This window comes from Gymnogyps californianus, chromosome 20, assembly GCF_018139145.2.
Source record: "Gymnogyps californianus isolate 813 chromosome 20, ASM1813914v2, whole genome shotgun sequence".
NCBI lineage: Eukaryota > Metazoa > Chordata > Aves > Accipitriformes > Cathartidae > Gymnogyps > Gymnogyps californianus.
In genome coordinates this window covers 3,981,980-3,997,808 of record NC_059490.1, presented here as the reverse complement: position 1 = coordinate 3,997,808, position 15,829 = coordinate 3,981,980, and the positions used below count along the sequence as shown (strand labels likewise).

Below are 15,829 nucleotides of genomic sequence, written 5' to 3'. Positions count from 1 at the left end.
AAAAGGAAAAAGATTTATTTTTATGATATGTTCTGTTTCCTTCCTCTGTGAGACAGAATTCTAATTTCTGCGTTCTACTATTCATTTTTGGTAAGAAAGGCAGGGTTACCTCCTCTTTCTTTGGATAAGCTGCACAGAGAAGGGGAGAATAATAAGACACAAAGAAAAAAAAAAAGGTTTGTACTTTAATGGGGCAAAGTATACATTATTTGACAACAAGAACTCAGATTTGTTCTCTTTTCTACATAAAGAAAGCAGGTACTAAATTATCAATTTCTCATTTAATGGTTTACCATCATGGTGAAGAGCTGGTGTCGCCTTGTCTGTCTATCTGGGAAAAAGATTGCTGCTCCACTGAGTAAGGTGTTCTTAACTTCCTCTTTTAGCATTTTCATTGGGATGAAGTTACTGTCCCCCATGTCCACTACTGCTCATATAAAAAGGAAACAAAATTACAAGTTCAAATTAATACACCATATGTTAGAGTCATAACTGAATTGAACATGTTATTTCACACAACTTCAAGCCCTTGCAATCCCATTATACACACAGAAGATGAGGGGGAACTTTTTGACTTCTAGCAAGCAAGATTTTTCTAAGGATGTATTTATTCATTGAGTAAATTAATTCTAGGAACATTGCTAATAAAGTTTTCAAGATGGGACAGATTCTATATAAACTGGTTTATCTCTAGCTTGCTTTTCCGGAGACTGTTAGGTAATTAACAAAAAAATTACACTTGAATAAAGAGGGTGCCATCCTACTTCCAGTGAAATCTAATGTGTAATTCCCGTTCTCTTCACTGGCTCCAGAATCTTCCCTGTGTTACTGTAAACCTTACAGGCTCCTTGTAAGGTCATTTATATTTATATGAAATATCAGAAATAAATGAACCCCAGTAACATTATAGTTAAAGGATCACACTCCCTGCTGGTTCAAGCAGCTAACACGTTCGAAAGAAGTTTTCTATTGCAGCTGTTCCCAGACCACACGTTGTCAGAAAGTCTATAAAACCCTGTCATAGGGTCAAGGAAAGTTTTACTGCGTTAGACTAATTAGCACACACTGACCTGAAGAAGAAACAAAGGAACAGTAGCTGACTTGGCCTCTAGGAATAAATATCTTTTCACAAATTGTAACTATTGTAACACACTTTTAAGCCAGAACAGACAAAACAGTTAATATATTCAATTTAAATTACCTTCACACAAATGTCTGTAAAGCTCTTCTGCAGCTTCTGTGTGACCAGATGTTTTGCTCTGAGAAGTTTCTTGAGGTTTAGCAGTTTTATTGTCTCCAGTAAGCACAGAGAAGCAGCTCTGGAGAAGCTGCAATAGCAGTGTTTGAGCAAAGATACATTCTTCCCTTGGGCTGTAAGAAAGCATAAAACAAACAGAAGCAAAAACTAGAAAAGAAGCTCTTTTGCACCAAATAGATAATGCTATGAAAGTCACTATCTCAGATGGACAAAAAACACTGAGTAGAGAGCACATAGACAAAAAAAGTATAGCTACCAGCTAAATTAATCTACATCTCAAGCTTCTACATAACATTATAGTTAAAAACCCACATGGCAGCAGTAGGAAAATGTTATTTATGTAAATGATGTAGTTTAGGAAGAAGAAACTGCTGCAACTAAACTAAGCATTCTTTATTTATACATACACACACAGATTAGTGCTCCACCACACAGTAGAGAAGTGACTTACTTTTGGTGAAGTTTATTGTAAAAATTCCAGAACAGCTGCAAATCAAGGCCTGTGAAATCTAAAAATGACTTGTATTTTAATCCACTCTCCTTCTGTTGAACCTTAAAAAGGCAAAGAAAACGCAGGATTGGAAAATTAACTCTATACACAACACATTTATAAAAAGTAAATCCCTGAGCACTGGGCTTAAAGCAGCCTAGTTTCCTATAAGTTTGCAGCTAACATGAATTCCAGTATAAGTTCATTCATGGATATTCCAGTGTCTAAATGTGACAGTTCATGCTGAAACCTTCCCCTTCACAGAGCTACTAATAAGGACTCTCTCTCCTCTTTCTAGATGTCTCGTCCCCCATCGCTGTCCTCCACCACCAGAAGACTTTACAACCACTACCTCCTAATCTAATTTGATTGAAAGTAAGTAATAGCCTGTTGTGGTTTAACCCCAGCCGGCAACTAAGCACCACACAGCCGCTTGCTCACTCCCCTCCCTCGGCAGGACAGGGGAAGAGAACTGGTAAAGTAAAAGTGAGAAAACTCATGGGTTGAGATAAGAACAGTTTAATAATTGAAATAAAATATAATAATAATAATAATAATAAATTGTAATGAAAAGGAAAATAACAAAGAGAAGTAAAACCCAAGAAAGGCAAGTGATGCAAGTGAAAACAATTGCTCACCACCAAATGATTGATGCCCAGCCAGTCCCCAAGCAGCGGCCCCCCCAGCCAACCTTCCCCCCAGTTTTATTGCTGAGCATGACATCATACGGTATGGAATATCCCTTGGGTCAGTTGGGGTCAGCTGTCCCAGCTGTGTCCCCTCCCAACTTTTTGTGCACCCCCAGCCTCCTTGCTAGTGGGGCAGTGTGAGGAGCAGAAAAGGCCTTGACTCTGTGTAAGCACTGCTCAGCAATAATGAAAACATCCCTCTGTTATCAACACAAAATTTGTGCTTCCAGCACAAATCCAAAACATAGTCCCATACTAGCTACTACAAAGAAAATTAACTCTACCCCAGCCAAAACCAGCACATAGCCAAAATGAGACTGCCCATGGTTCAGAATCGAAGTTGAAAAGGCACAGATGCATGCACTGTATGAACAAAACATGATTTTGACACATATCCTCAGAAGTAGGGTACATCACGCTGACATACATCAGCACATACCAGCCACATCTCTTAACTGTATACGTCTCACCCTAGATATTTACAGAATTATTTCAGACAAAAAGAGGACATGTTTTAATCTATGGAACCTTCCTAGCTACCTCTCTATGCATTTTTCCAGATGCTTGCTTCAGAAATAGCTACGCTATCTAATAGACAGTAGAGCATCCTCCTGTTGCATCTACTTCACCCAGCATTGTAACCTGATGCTGAAAAATGGTTCTTAACTCTCTTCTGGACCCAAAGTGAGCATATTCCTAGTCAACTTCAGTAAACATTCACAAAATGCTATTTTTCAGAAACCTTTTTTTTCATCTACAGCATGGTTTTAACAGTTGCTAGTACCTAGTATCAAGACTTTTCTTTATCCATTCACAATTACTGTTAGCATAGCCTTATTACTTTTAGCATGGTAAATACACGCTTAAAAAGAACTAAGAAGTAAAAATACCAGGTCCTGTGCCAGCTGCTGGATGAAATGAAGCGTTTTCAGGAGAAGAGTTGTGCCACAAACTGTATCGTCATCAGTTTTCCTGCACTGCAAGCAGTTCATGCTCCTATTGGGCTCGTCTCGCATAGCCCGAAGATACCCAAGAACATTCAGGCCTTGAACTCCGAGCCGTTCTGCTGTGTCTTGTCTTGTGCACAAGAACTTTATCATCAAGTACTAGAAGGATATAAACACAGCACAAGATTTGGTTTTAAAAGCTAGTACAAATTTGGCTTTTAAAAGACATGAGTGCATCTATGTGAGGAGACTGCAGGTGCGGTTGGAGGGGCAAGCCTTATTCCCTGTCAATCACCTCTGGAAGTTTAAAATACTGAGCCTGAGATTCAGGCTAAGCTTGAACTCTCCCCACATCCAAAAAAGTCACAGTGACGGTTCTGTGACCTCTACAACCATCTGCAAAGTTAGTTAATTCATTATCAGGTCCATTCATTCTGCATACTCTTTTCCATGGCTCTACAGTATAGTTACAGCATTTTTGCAGGTTAAAAAATTATTAGCTGCATTTAAAAGCAAGCAGAGGATCAATATGTAATATTTAAAACACACTTTTATGCAGTCTGTCCACAGTGAGGTACAGAACGCAAAGCTGAAGGGAACAGCAAGTTGTGCCATCCAAATGTACTTAGTAACTCTGCACGCTCATAAGTCTCAGGGACTAAGGGTTACACAGACAACAGCAGAATGTCTTAGCAAGGAGCAACCGTTTTAGAAAAATTCCCAGTTGACTTATAACTGTGCCACCACTTCTGCTAATTTCCACAGTACAAAAAAGGATTGGGGAACTACACAACAGCGGACTCCAGAAACAAGATAAATGCAGGGTCTGAAAAGCAAAGTTTCCTACTTAAGCACTACAAATCAAAACCCATATTCTGCCACTCTTGAAACAGAAAAGTCCCACGTTCCTCAAGGAAATCAGCCTGATGGAACTGCTTAGTAATTGATTGTCCCTTAAAACAAGGGTTTCAGAACTTGACTCTGAAAGAATAAATGCTCTAATTATGCAGTAGTTAATTCTTCTAAATATTAGAATAAAGCAACAATCATGTAATCCTTTTTAGAAATACTTCCTCATGATAAAACTAGTAGTCTGCGCATTATCACGTAATTTTGCATTAAATTTGATCTTGAAGCACCATTTAACTACAGCTACATATGTGTACATACAGAGAAAAAGAATAAAACTCAGAGGACAAAAGTCAAATCATCCATTTAACTAGAAGCCCATTGATTTCTACCTCTACCCAGAAGACCTCTCCCTGCACAAAAAAGAGTTATGTTTATTTCAACTGGGATTACAACAAAGCACAGAGATGAGCCTCTGCTCACAGTGACTGGGCCAATGGATTTTCATGGTTTCTTACTTGGGAAACTCTGCATTGCTGCATTTTGACATCAACTTCATCCCATTCTTCTTCCACTTCAAACCAGCCGATAGGATCATCATCTCCCAAATCATCACATGAACAACTGCTTCTATGTATAAAAGAATGTAACAAACTTGGTAAAGAAAAAGTTTAAAGAAACTGCGAAGCTGTTGATATGCTACCAAAATATTTTTTGCATGTTATGGCTATAAAGATGAGAGAGAGAGACAACAGGAACTTTCACATACCCAAACTCTAGTACATGCAAGGTAAGAAAATAAAGGAAATCTTTTTAGTCATGGTCCCTAACCTCCCCTCACTCCTAAGCAACAGTTTTGAGAAAGTACTTTAATAACGGCTAATTAACACATGATCTTCCTATAAATTGTTTCTGTTATCAGCGATCTGCACCTCAAGTAGAAAGTTTGTTATATCCCTTTTTAAACAGGTCTTTAAATCAAAAGGCTGAAGACAACAGCTATATACATATTTCCTCAAACACATCAAATTGAGGCTCATTAAAATCAAACAAGTAACAATTAAATGATGCATAATTTTTAAGACATTTGGAACAATTCTCAATAGTTCAAGCTGCATTGCAAAAAGATCTAATATAAGATTTATGTTCCATGTATTCATTACAAAAAGTCCACCTATACCTGTTCTTTAAAAATTGTTTGAATTCCCGCAGCTTCCATTTGTCATAGCTCTCAAATCTTTTGAAGTGTTCCTCTGCATGGAACTTTTCCGAAGCACTGTTATAAGCAAACACCAGCCCACACTGGGCCCCAATGGCACCTCGTCGGACCTAAAAGAACAAATCCAGAGCAATGTATTAAAAAGCTGACAATAAAAGAAGGTGTTGCTTTCACAGAAAAAAAGTTATGAAAGCAACTAAATACTGAGAATACTGATCTCTGGAATTGCACTTTTTACCTAAAGAAAAATGAAACACATTAAGAGAAATGTTTTGAAAACTTTTGTAACTCACTGAACCAGGATCATGTACGTGGTTAATATTTGCTACATTTATCACTCTGCTAGCACCCTAACATTAACTACACTCCACATTAATTCTCATTCTCATTTTATATACTTTTTTAATTTAAAAAAACCAAACAAAACTAAAATTATGTATCCCAGTATCACTCCACTGCAAAACAGCTTAGCTGCCTCTCCAGCTCCAATTAGAATTTAATTGCCAGAAGCCCACCCATGTTTAATTCTCTTTGACGTTGAAATATGCATCCTTGTTCCAGGAATTAAACTACTGCTTTGCCTTAAATAAATAAATAAATTCAGCTGCAGAAATCTCACTGAAGTTTTGTCCTGGCCATGAGATTTAACCACGGGATCTTGCTTTTGAACCAGATAAAATCGCACCAAGTGTTCAAATTACACTGATATCTTTAAAAAGAATTTGAAAGACTTATATATCTTGAAATCTGCTATTCACAGAGTTGAAAAATTATTTTAAGTATAAGGTATATAATCCCACAAATAAATCCATATTCTTTACAGAGAAACCATACACCTAAGGCTCACTAGCTTGAGTATATTACAAGATACAGACAAAAGCAATACAAAATAAATGTCTTTACTACATGCTTGTGGTACCCTGGAACAATTTAAGACCTCCATTTCCTTAAGTTCCCTGTGACTTACATAAAAGTAAAACCCCAAAATAACACTATTGCATGACTAATTTAAAATTTCAGTTCATAAAAAAAAAAAAAAATTCTAATTCAACTCTACCATTAGGGGAAAAAGCAAGCCTTCTACTTGAAAAGCACAGAGGAACTACATACCTTTATTCTAATTTGTGTCACTTGAAATGAAGATTCAGTTCCAGTAGAAAGAATGATACTTGCTCTGGTCTTCCCAGTTTCAGTAAGAAAACCTAAAGCAGCAGTGGGAATGGAATGAGGTTGGAAGGACTGCTAGTACAAGGTGTTTGAAAGAGAATACTACGATTGTGGACTAAAGGGAGGGAAACAAAAACACTACGCTTTTCTAGTGAAATGCTCATTAGGAAATGTTTCCAAATAAAAGAGACTCCCACAGAGCACACACAGGTGTCTCCAGCCAGTGTCTCTCCAGGGAACGCAGTATCTACAGCTATTTCAAGAGTGTTTCCCCCACTGAAGTTTACTAGTAACTCCCAAATACTACTTTGGCTTATGGCTCTGTTCACTGATAAAACGCCCTGTTCCTCAGCCTGCGATCCATAAAACATCAGAAGACAATCCACAAAATAACTAAACAAACTCAAACAATAAACACGAGCAAAAGAAGGGGTAAAATAAGCATTTAGAATGTGCCTGATTTTCTGTCATAATAGCTTTAATTTACCAGTAGCACTGCACAAGACAATACACGATTTTTTTAAAAAAGATTAGGTAGCATGTCACTTAAAAAGGCGGTCAAGAAACACAAATCTCTTTCTTTAGGTTGTATCCAGCACCTAAAAACATTGCATTAACAAAGACAGGCTTTAAAGGAGAATTAATAGTTACGTGCAGTCAGTGAAAATTTCAATGATTTCTACCATATCTCTCCATCAATATTTGGGAAACTAGCAGTGAATGATTCATGACTTCAACCCACAAAATGTGCTCTAGTACAATTTTCTTTGCGACAGCTCATTGCTCACTTCCACGTAAAATATCAATAATTCTCCCCAAAATCCAATCTTTTGTTTGTTTGTTTTGTTTTGACAATAAACTGGCTCCTGAGAAATTCACCTCGTTGTAAAATAGAATTTACTTGTTGTTTTGGCTTGGCTTTCATTTGTTTTGTTTTTAATTATAGATCTTCCATATCATAAAACTGTCGAGTAGTACCAAATACATATGCTACAGCACCACAGCCTTGTTAACAGCCTTTGTGTCTGGTTGAACATTCTGGATTTTAAGTCCAGGCTCTTACCATCCCCGGTCCATGGCTCTACAAGGAGGTTTTCAGGCCCTGATTTATCTTCTTTTCCCTTTACATCACACGCTTGCAAAGTTAGTCGTAATGGTTTTCCTAAGTAAGAGATTCAACAGGTTTATCAAATTCATAAAATAGCCTATTTTCCAGTTTTAAGTTCTTCACACAGAAAACAAATGAAAAAAATTACAACATTATGAGATTTTTACCATTGTCAGACAAAAAAAGGAGGAAGAAACTGGAGTATAAGAGATACATTAATCTAAAATAGCTCAAGTTTTAGATACAGGCAGAAGGACAACGAAAATCATGACAACTTATGTTCCTTCAACTGTGTGCACACTTTGGAATTCACAATACATAAAATACTACTCTTGTCCTGCAAAAAGCAGCAGCTACTCTGGGAAAAAACAAAGCAATTTTCAAAACTTTTGAAACTAAATATTGATACTATAATTATAAAATAATTAACGTATTCTTTGGCACAAGCCATGAAGTCCTGACAAAAAACATACTAAAAGGCAAACAAAGGGAAAAATTCTTCCTGAGACACTAATGATAATCTCAGAAGTTGACACCTGAGAAAATACAGATTTATCAAACAAGTACTGTCGATACAGCAAAATCTTACCGCCTTATGTCAGATCATGCACAGCTCTACACTTACGACATACTCAGATTAATTTATAAAAGTGAAAATAAAAGAACTGTAAATAGACGCTAATGACATTACATTTAAAACACATCTTAAATTTGTGCACGTCTGCAAGAGAGACCACTTACTGAGGCTAAACATACAAAAAAGTGTGTTACTGAAAGAATAAAAATACTTGATATCATTTGCCTTTTATACAATACAAACACTATCACCATCTTGGTATAGGGGCCACTATCTACAACGGTCATGTTTTCTCCCTCAAGATGATGCCACCTGGTTCAATTCTTAGATCACAGAAAGCTGATCTAATCACCAACTTTTCAGGCAGTTCAGCTTCACAGGCTATCTTCTTGGTAACAGTTGTTAATTTAGAAGTCTCGTATAATTTTAAACCCCAGCAGAACAAGTAAAACAACTCAAAGTTGCATATTGTCTTAACTATGTATAGTAAAGGATCCGACAATTGTTCATTTACCGTATTTATACAGCAGGTTCTGTCTAACTGTTGCCATGGAAGCGATAAGGGATGAAGCCTTGTATGGAGTGTCCAGATGATCGGTGATTGTACAAAGGGAACTTATCACTTTAGCGACACTCCCCCTGGCTAAGGCAAAGGCCAAGAGTGTAAGTTCAACCTCTGGAGTAGTACAACAACTGGGGAGGGAAAAAAAAACAACAGTATGAAAAGAAAACTCAGGACACTTTGTTTTTAAATAAGGACAAATAATGCTCACATGGAAAAAAAAAAAATCTAAAGGTGCCTGTTTCTTAATGTCTTTGAATTTTTCAAGATACTAAAAAAAAGAGCAGATGAGTAAAAATGAGATACGTTTGCTATACAAACTCTTCTAAACCATTTTCCACTACATCAAAATACATCAACACAATCTCACCTTGTTATTCTTATAAGGAAGCTATCGACCTCTTCCAAAACATTGGGAGACAAGAAGCTTGAAAAATCTGTAGAGCCCGGTGTTAGGGATAGAGGTGGCATGTGTTGCAGTGCTTTCCTAGTAAAAGGGACAGAATGTAACATCAGAAAACCAGATAGAATCAGAGAAAACAGCCTTCTAAAATGAATTACACATTTGAATCTTCATGCTTTTGATGAGGTCTCTACAAATAGATTCTGAATGCAGAACATCTATTTACACAGAGAATCTGTTCAAAAGGTAAAAACAGTATTGCATTCCAGGCGGGGCAAGTTGAATGACTGCTAGGTAATCTTGAATCTTAACCTTATAATCTCAGATGTAATGAGACAAATAAATCAAGGGGGTTTGAATTAAATATGTGACAGCATTAGAAATAGCTTAGTGCCCAAGTACTGCATTTTAAATAGTTCTAGAATTGAGTAAGAGCATATTAGTAAAGGGAAAATTGCTTTTAAATTCTTTCAGAACAATTACAGAAACTAAGAGAGAAATCTGTTAGCTCAGATGAGAACTTTTGTTTGATTTCCTAAGATAATGTAATAACCCCTGAAAATAGGAATTCTTAAGCGACTTCATCAAAGTCCTTCTATCCAATACTAAAGTTTGGGTTTTCGCTTTATAATTCCAAATACTGAATTTGTAATTCCTGAACACATATTTTCAGTCAAGACTTCTCCTTCATAACTTTTTTAGGCTTTATTAGCTCAGGATCCATGTTACGTTTCTAACAAATATCTAAATTGTAGCAAGACTGGAGGCTCTCAGTTCTAGTAAAGCTTGGAACTATGAACCTTCCTCAGATGTAAGCATGTATAAAGTTATCTGAACTTTAAAGAGGTTTCATAGATGACACAAATTAAGGATAGGCTTAGTGGACTTTAGCCCACAGTATTCATTAACCTAATGACAGCAGTGCTCTTAAGCGGTGGCATCATGCTAACTAAGCTCTATAAAAGTTGATGTGGGTGTGTAGCTATTTTATGAGGATTCCAATCCTTCAAGTCATTGACCAGAACTGTTTGGCAGTCAAACAAGGAAACGTTACACAGAAAACGGCCAATCACCACAAGCAGACATCTGCACAGATATTGCATATACCCAACTATATCCCCATGTAATGCATGACAAGGCATTACACAACCAAAAATTTGCTGAAAACTAAGCTAAATTAAACTCCCTTCATAAACGGAAGGTGTCCAATATTTATAATCAATAAAATTAACAAAGAAAATTAATTAATTTTAGGCTTCTCGAAATTATTACAAGTCAAAGGATAGGTAAAAAACCATATTTTTCAGTGTCCATCTAGTCATGGCTTAACAACTAGATTAGATACAACAGCTAGGAGAATTATACTTGTTCCAGCATGTGCAAATAGATAAGAGAGAAATACCAAATTTAAACAGTGTGATGGCTGAAAAGACGTTTAAACACCTTAATGGAGGGAGTGGAAACCAGTTACACAAGATAGATTAGTTTACTAAAGCTGGAAGTATTAAAAAAAATAAATTTAAAAAAAAAACCAAACACACACCATGGAAGTTTAGTACTTACTGAGTATTTTGCAAAATAGTGTGAACGAATGCTGGATTTGTTTCCATGGAAGCTGTTACCAGAGAGGTCAGCAGAGACCAGTACCAGATAGCCGAAGCATCGCACACAGAGACGCCCACCTTCTTAACTCTTTGATAACCGACGGCCCTGAGTCCATGGATTCTAGTGTCACATCCATCACTAAGGCAACGCTTGATGTTTATCTGTACATCTGTCAAAACACAAAATAGAATTTTTTTCCCATTTCTTCTGCTGGATTAGATCTAGAAGAATCCAGATATTCAAAACAATAATTACTGCAAAACCTCTTAGAAAAATAGCAGCAGATAACAGTACTCCCACATATAGACAACTATATGCATGTTTCTTCATCATCATGTTTCTATGATTTGGAAAATTTAGCCTTTGAACGGCCTATATGAGCCATTACATATTGTACAGCTAGAAATTAGGAAAAAAGTAGTAAGAGACCCTCAAAGTGAAAAACAGATTACAGATTAGTTCCCCAGTACCTTTTACCTCCATACATAGGAAGTGTCTTGGCAGTGGTAGTGGAGAAGATAGGGAAAAAGAGTAAAGCCTAAAAGCAAATTTTTAAGTTACATAAAAATTTTCACATCAGTTCTTGACCATTTTGCATAGCTAACACTGTCCCAGTTACTTTTGAGGAACAACATCCTCACTGCCCGCTTCTGTGGCAGTGAAAGTTCATCTTAGTGAAAAGTGCCTATACGAGCTGAAGAGACAAAATTTCTGAAGCTGTAGAAACCATCTTAGGAAGGAGCAGCCTTCCTCTGATTGACTCCAATATAGCACCCACAGATCTACCAGACTTAAAAATAACACTACTTAAAAACCCTTAGCATAAAACCTGCTTTACAAAAATCATCTGACCAACTTCAGGGTTTTGCTACCAAAAAAAAAAAAAAGTTGCTCAGAAGCAGATTTTTTGCTAGACACTATTATCCAACATATGCTTTCACTCTGCAAGCAAAGATATTTTAAAATTGCCCAGTGTCTTCAAATTGAGAGGCTAAAACTGCATCTTTAGTCATTCTAGCTCTTCAACCCTTAGTCCAAGTTGCAGACAGATGCCATGAGAAAGACTCAGAAGACTCTCTTATAGGCTAGAAATTAAACTACAGTTAAAACAATTTCTCTGACCCAAGGAAGAGGTCAAAAGTTTCTGCTCTAATGACTGACATTTCAACACATCATTCTATGTTCTACCCAACCTTTCACCTTCCAAAAAGCAGCAAAACAATATACCAATGGTATCTTTATTGACTCACACATCTGACTAATGTTAGCGTTTTCCAACAGTGTTACGTAGCCAGTGATATTGCTTGGAATGTGAACATCTCGGACCTCCTGAAGACTGCTGGCATTCCTTCCCACTGCCACTGTAACTTGCTGTGGCATGTAACTCTGGTCATTGGCTGCCACCGCAATGGACAGATGTCTCAAAACAACATCTGGTTTCATCTTTAAACTGGAAAGCAAAGAAGATAAAACAGTTCTTGCAAAGAGAAGATAAGTCAAGCACTTCACTTTTAGCTAAGCTTCACTCGGTTTCCAATTCTACAAGCATAAATAAATCCACTGGAAATTACCCAATGCTTCACAGGCATTACCAACCCCATATCATGGTGGACGAGTTAGAAGACTTGTAACTGACTTAAAAGACAGTCACCTCTGATAGTGAGACTGTAGAGTTTTCTATTGTTCAGCTTTTCAACTGAGAATTCGTTCCTCAGGAATAAAAATGTAGTGTCAATAATGACCAAAATGAGATTTTTTTTTTTTTTTTTAAAGTATACATTCTTAGATCTACTACCGAAAAACCACTAAACGTTTCTGTTTCATGGAGCAGTAACTTTTTAGACAGTGGCAAAGCACTTCTATTCAAGTACTAACCACTGCATCTATAACACAGTTTGGAAAGCTTAGCTACAAAACAAGGGTATGTTTCAGCAGGGAAGATGCATGCATTTTACAGGTGAACACTTTTACTTGGTGATTAGGCCTTTAAAATTTACGCAGAGATTAATGACTTCTGCTTTCAACTATATTCATCTGTCACTCGTTAATTCTGCAATTTTTTTCAATTACACCCCACTGGCTGTAAAACCTAAGGACTAACTACCCTAAAACTCAGCTGTATATCGCTGCGTCGCTCACCGTATCCAATGTGAGCGAGCACTCCCATCCGACTGCCAGAAGGATGTAGTTTCTCCATTTGTCATCTTGTCAATATCCGCAGAATTGGATGAGGTTTCTATGTGAGTATAGCACTTTGTGACAGACTTCAGTTTGTCCGACTCCTGATTACCATTCAAGTCACTGGGGTATTCTGCAAAGAAAAGAAATCACTCATAATATTCTTCTTTTGCTTGTTTTGAGAATTGTTATACCTTTATAATAACTATCTCATATAAAATAACTTGTTGGCACAGAACACAGCTCCTGAAGAAGTGTTTCTGACAGAAACTAGAAGACATCAAAGTTTCATTTCAGATGAAATCACAATAATCTCAATCTACGACTTGCATCTACTCTGTTCTCCAGAAAACATCTACTTTGTCTGGAGTTCAATAGCCTTTATCTCCTCCTTTCATTACTGGCCTCATCAGTGCTTTATTATTATTATGCCAAAAGACAAACAGATGAGAGGAAAAAGTAAAATACGATGGAGAAAACCTCAATTCAGCTATTCTAGGGAAGGGACAAAGCAGACTGTTTCCCCAAGTAACTTGATCTGTTTCAATAGAAGTGCAGAGATCTGAAAATATCAAGTCAAGCTGTGGAGAAAAGGCGTCCTCCCTCTAGGGAGACCACGAGGACAGTCCCATCTGAAATACAATAAAAGATTCACTACCTCCAGCCCAAAACAATAAATCGTTTTTTAATACTGAACAGTCAACTTCAGAAAACATTCACCTTCACATGGAAACTCAGTTTCCAGCAACTCATAAAGATATTTGACTGAATAGAGAATATTGTAAATTAGTAATCATCATTCTGAAACAGGTCAGGAGAAAGATGAAAAACATCCCAGTGTGTTACTCAGATTGCTAGGCAGTTAGGAAATCAATTTACGTGCCTCAAAAACCCAACAAAAACGCCACAGAAGCATGCAGATCAACTTCATAAGAAGTCACGCCTGTTAAAGGTTAAACAGTAAAGAAAGCTTTTTATGTTATCTGTAATCTCTTCTTCAAGCTATGGGTACACTACCATCCTGAAAAAAAAGAAAAATATTACATACCTCTCTCTTTTAGGAGAAGCCGATCTAAAGAATCCTTTAATACAGAAGAGCGCATAGTACAGATATTGTTGAAGTACTCCAACACTGGGTAAGGGATGGCGGTACTAGAAATCCGATTCCGGTGCAAGAATCGCAGTATCATCGAAGCGTGAAGACCAAGACGCTCTTTTGATTCGGAAAATATATCAATAAAACCTAGAAAGAAACATTATTTCTATCTTTGTTGCAACATCTGACTTGACCAAGTCATCATCTCCCCCCTCTACATCTTATTACTAGGTAAATCCAAGTTAAGCATGGGAGCCATTATTGGAACTACATTCCACCATATGAAGTAGCTCAAGTTTGCAACCTTTACAGCAGGACTGCTGTCGTGGTTTAACCCCAGCCAGCAGCTAAGCACCCCGCAGCCGCTTCCCCCTCCTCCCTCCCAGTGGGATGGGGAGGAGGATAAAAAAAAAAGGTAAAACTCGTGGGTTGAGATAAGAACTGTTTAACAACTAAAGTAAAATAAAATACACTAATAATAATAATAATAATTGCAATGAAAAGGAATATAACAAAAAAAAAGAAATAACACTCAAGAAGACAAGTGATGCACAATGCAATTGCTCACCACCCGCTGACCAACGCCCAAGCAGTGATCCGCCCCTCCCAGCCAACTCCCCCGCTTATGTACTGGGCATGATGTTCTATGGTATGGAATATCCCTTTGGCTGGTTCAGGTCAGCTGCCCCGGCCGTGCTCCCTCCCAGCTCCTTGCACACCTGCTTGCTGGCAGAGCAGGGGAAACTGAAAAGTCCTTGGCTTAAGATAAGCGCTACTTAGCAACAACTAAAACATCAGCGTGTTATCAACATTATTCTCACACTAAATCCGAGACACAGCACTGTACCAGCTACTAAGAAGAAAATTAACTCTATCCCAGCCGAAACCAGGACAACTGCGAAAGGTGCAGACAATTATTTTTGCCAGTTACTTGAAATGCCTGGAGTGGTTCAAAACAATTACCAAAAATCTTAGTTCTTATGCTTATTTTGCTGTCCCAAAAGTTCCAAACCCTTACCTTCAATATCTAAGTGAAACAGCTGCTGCTCGGCTAACAAGCTGATGTGCTCACATCACTCACCTTGAGCTACGCTAAGCATCTCGCTTTGGCATTCTGGATTATTCCCAGAGAGATGTCTAATGCTTTCCACCAACTTTGTAAGAAATTTCAGCTCCTGAACAGTGGTACTCTGAATCACAGTGCATTTAGATGCATAGAATAGTACCCCGTAAGTACTCTCCTCTGACTTATCTATGAGCCAATTCTAACACTTCTTCTCTGATCCTCTAAGGCAAATCTCCTTTAGCCACTTACCATCAAAAGCTTGGAAGGAAAGCCAGTCACTGATACTTATCCCAGAAATCACATTCTGGAAACCAACACTTTCCAAACTATATGCTATGAAATGTGAATTATGTTTTAGCAGGATTTCAAAAGCTAAATAACAATATAATAAAGTATATGACTCATCACCTGAAACAGACCCAATGGAGGATTTATTCCTCCAGTTACCAAGTACAAGACTGCATTAGTTAGGCACTCACCAAAATTTTGCAAGGAACTGTTTTCTGTCTGTGAGATAAACCAAACAAGGATAAGAAGTTCCCCAGTCACACAGAGAAGACAATATTGGTTATTTATGAAAGTAAGTTAGCTGGATGTAATTATGGGAAATTTTTA

The 15,829-nt window shown here is 37.4% G+C and overlaps 2 protein-coding genes across 2 annotated transcripts in view; both read right to left on the bottom strand.

Moving 5' to 3' along the window:
* ANKFY1 (ankyrin repeat and FYVE domain containing 1) overlaps nucleotides 1-15,829 on the bottom strand; it is a 79,713-nt gene that overhangs the window by 18,059 nt on the left and 45,825 nt on the right. The gene's annotated exons all lie outside the window — the stretch shown is intronic.
* The window catches only part of ZZEF1 (zinc finger ZZ-type and EF-hand domain containing 1), a 61,629-nt gene that overhangs the window by 40,988 nt on the left and 4,812 nt on the right, over nucleotides 1-15,829 (bottom strand). Inside the window, exons 3-16 of the mRNA XM_050908878.1 lie at nucleotides 14,101-14,295; nucleotides 13,014-13,185; nucleotides 12,125-12,324; nucleotides 10,833-11,043; nucleotides 9,237-9,353; nucleotides 8,819-8,997; nucleotides 7,683-7,781; nucleotides 6,563-6,654; nucleotides 5,414-5,562; nucleotides 4,752-4,863; nucleotides 3,328-3,543; nucleotides 1,710-1,810; nucleotides 1,202-1,371; nucleotides 294-427 (exon numbers count right to left, since the gene is read on the bottom strand). Coding sequence (XP_050764835.1) covers nucleotides 294-427; nucleotides 1,202-1,371; nucleotides 1,710-1,810; nucleotides 3,328-3,543; nucleotides 4,752-4,863; nucleotides 5,414-5,562; nucleotides 6,563-6,654; nucleotides 7,683-7,781; nucleotides 8,819-8,997; nucleotides 9,237-9,353; nucleotides 10,833-11,043; nucleotides 12,125-12,324; nucleotides 13,014-13,185; nucleotides 14,101-14,295 — 2,147 coding nt within the window. The remainder of the gene's footprint in view (nucleotides 1-293; nucleotides 428-1,201; nucleotides 1,372-1,709; nucleotides 1,811-3,327; nucleotides 3,544-4,751; nucleotides 4,864-5,413; nucleotides 5,563-6,562; nucleotides 6,655-7,682; nucleotides 7,782-8,818; nucleotides 8,998-9,236; nucleotides 9,354-10,832; nucleotides 11,044-12,124; nucleotides 12,325-13,013; nucleotides 13,186-14,100; nucleotides 14,296-15,829) is intronic.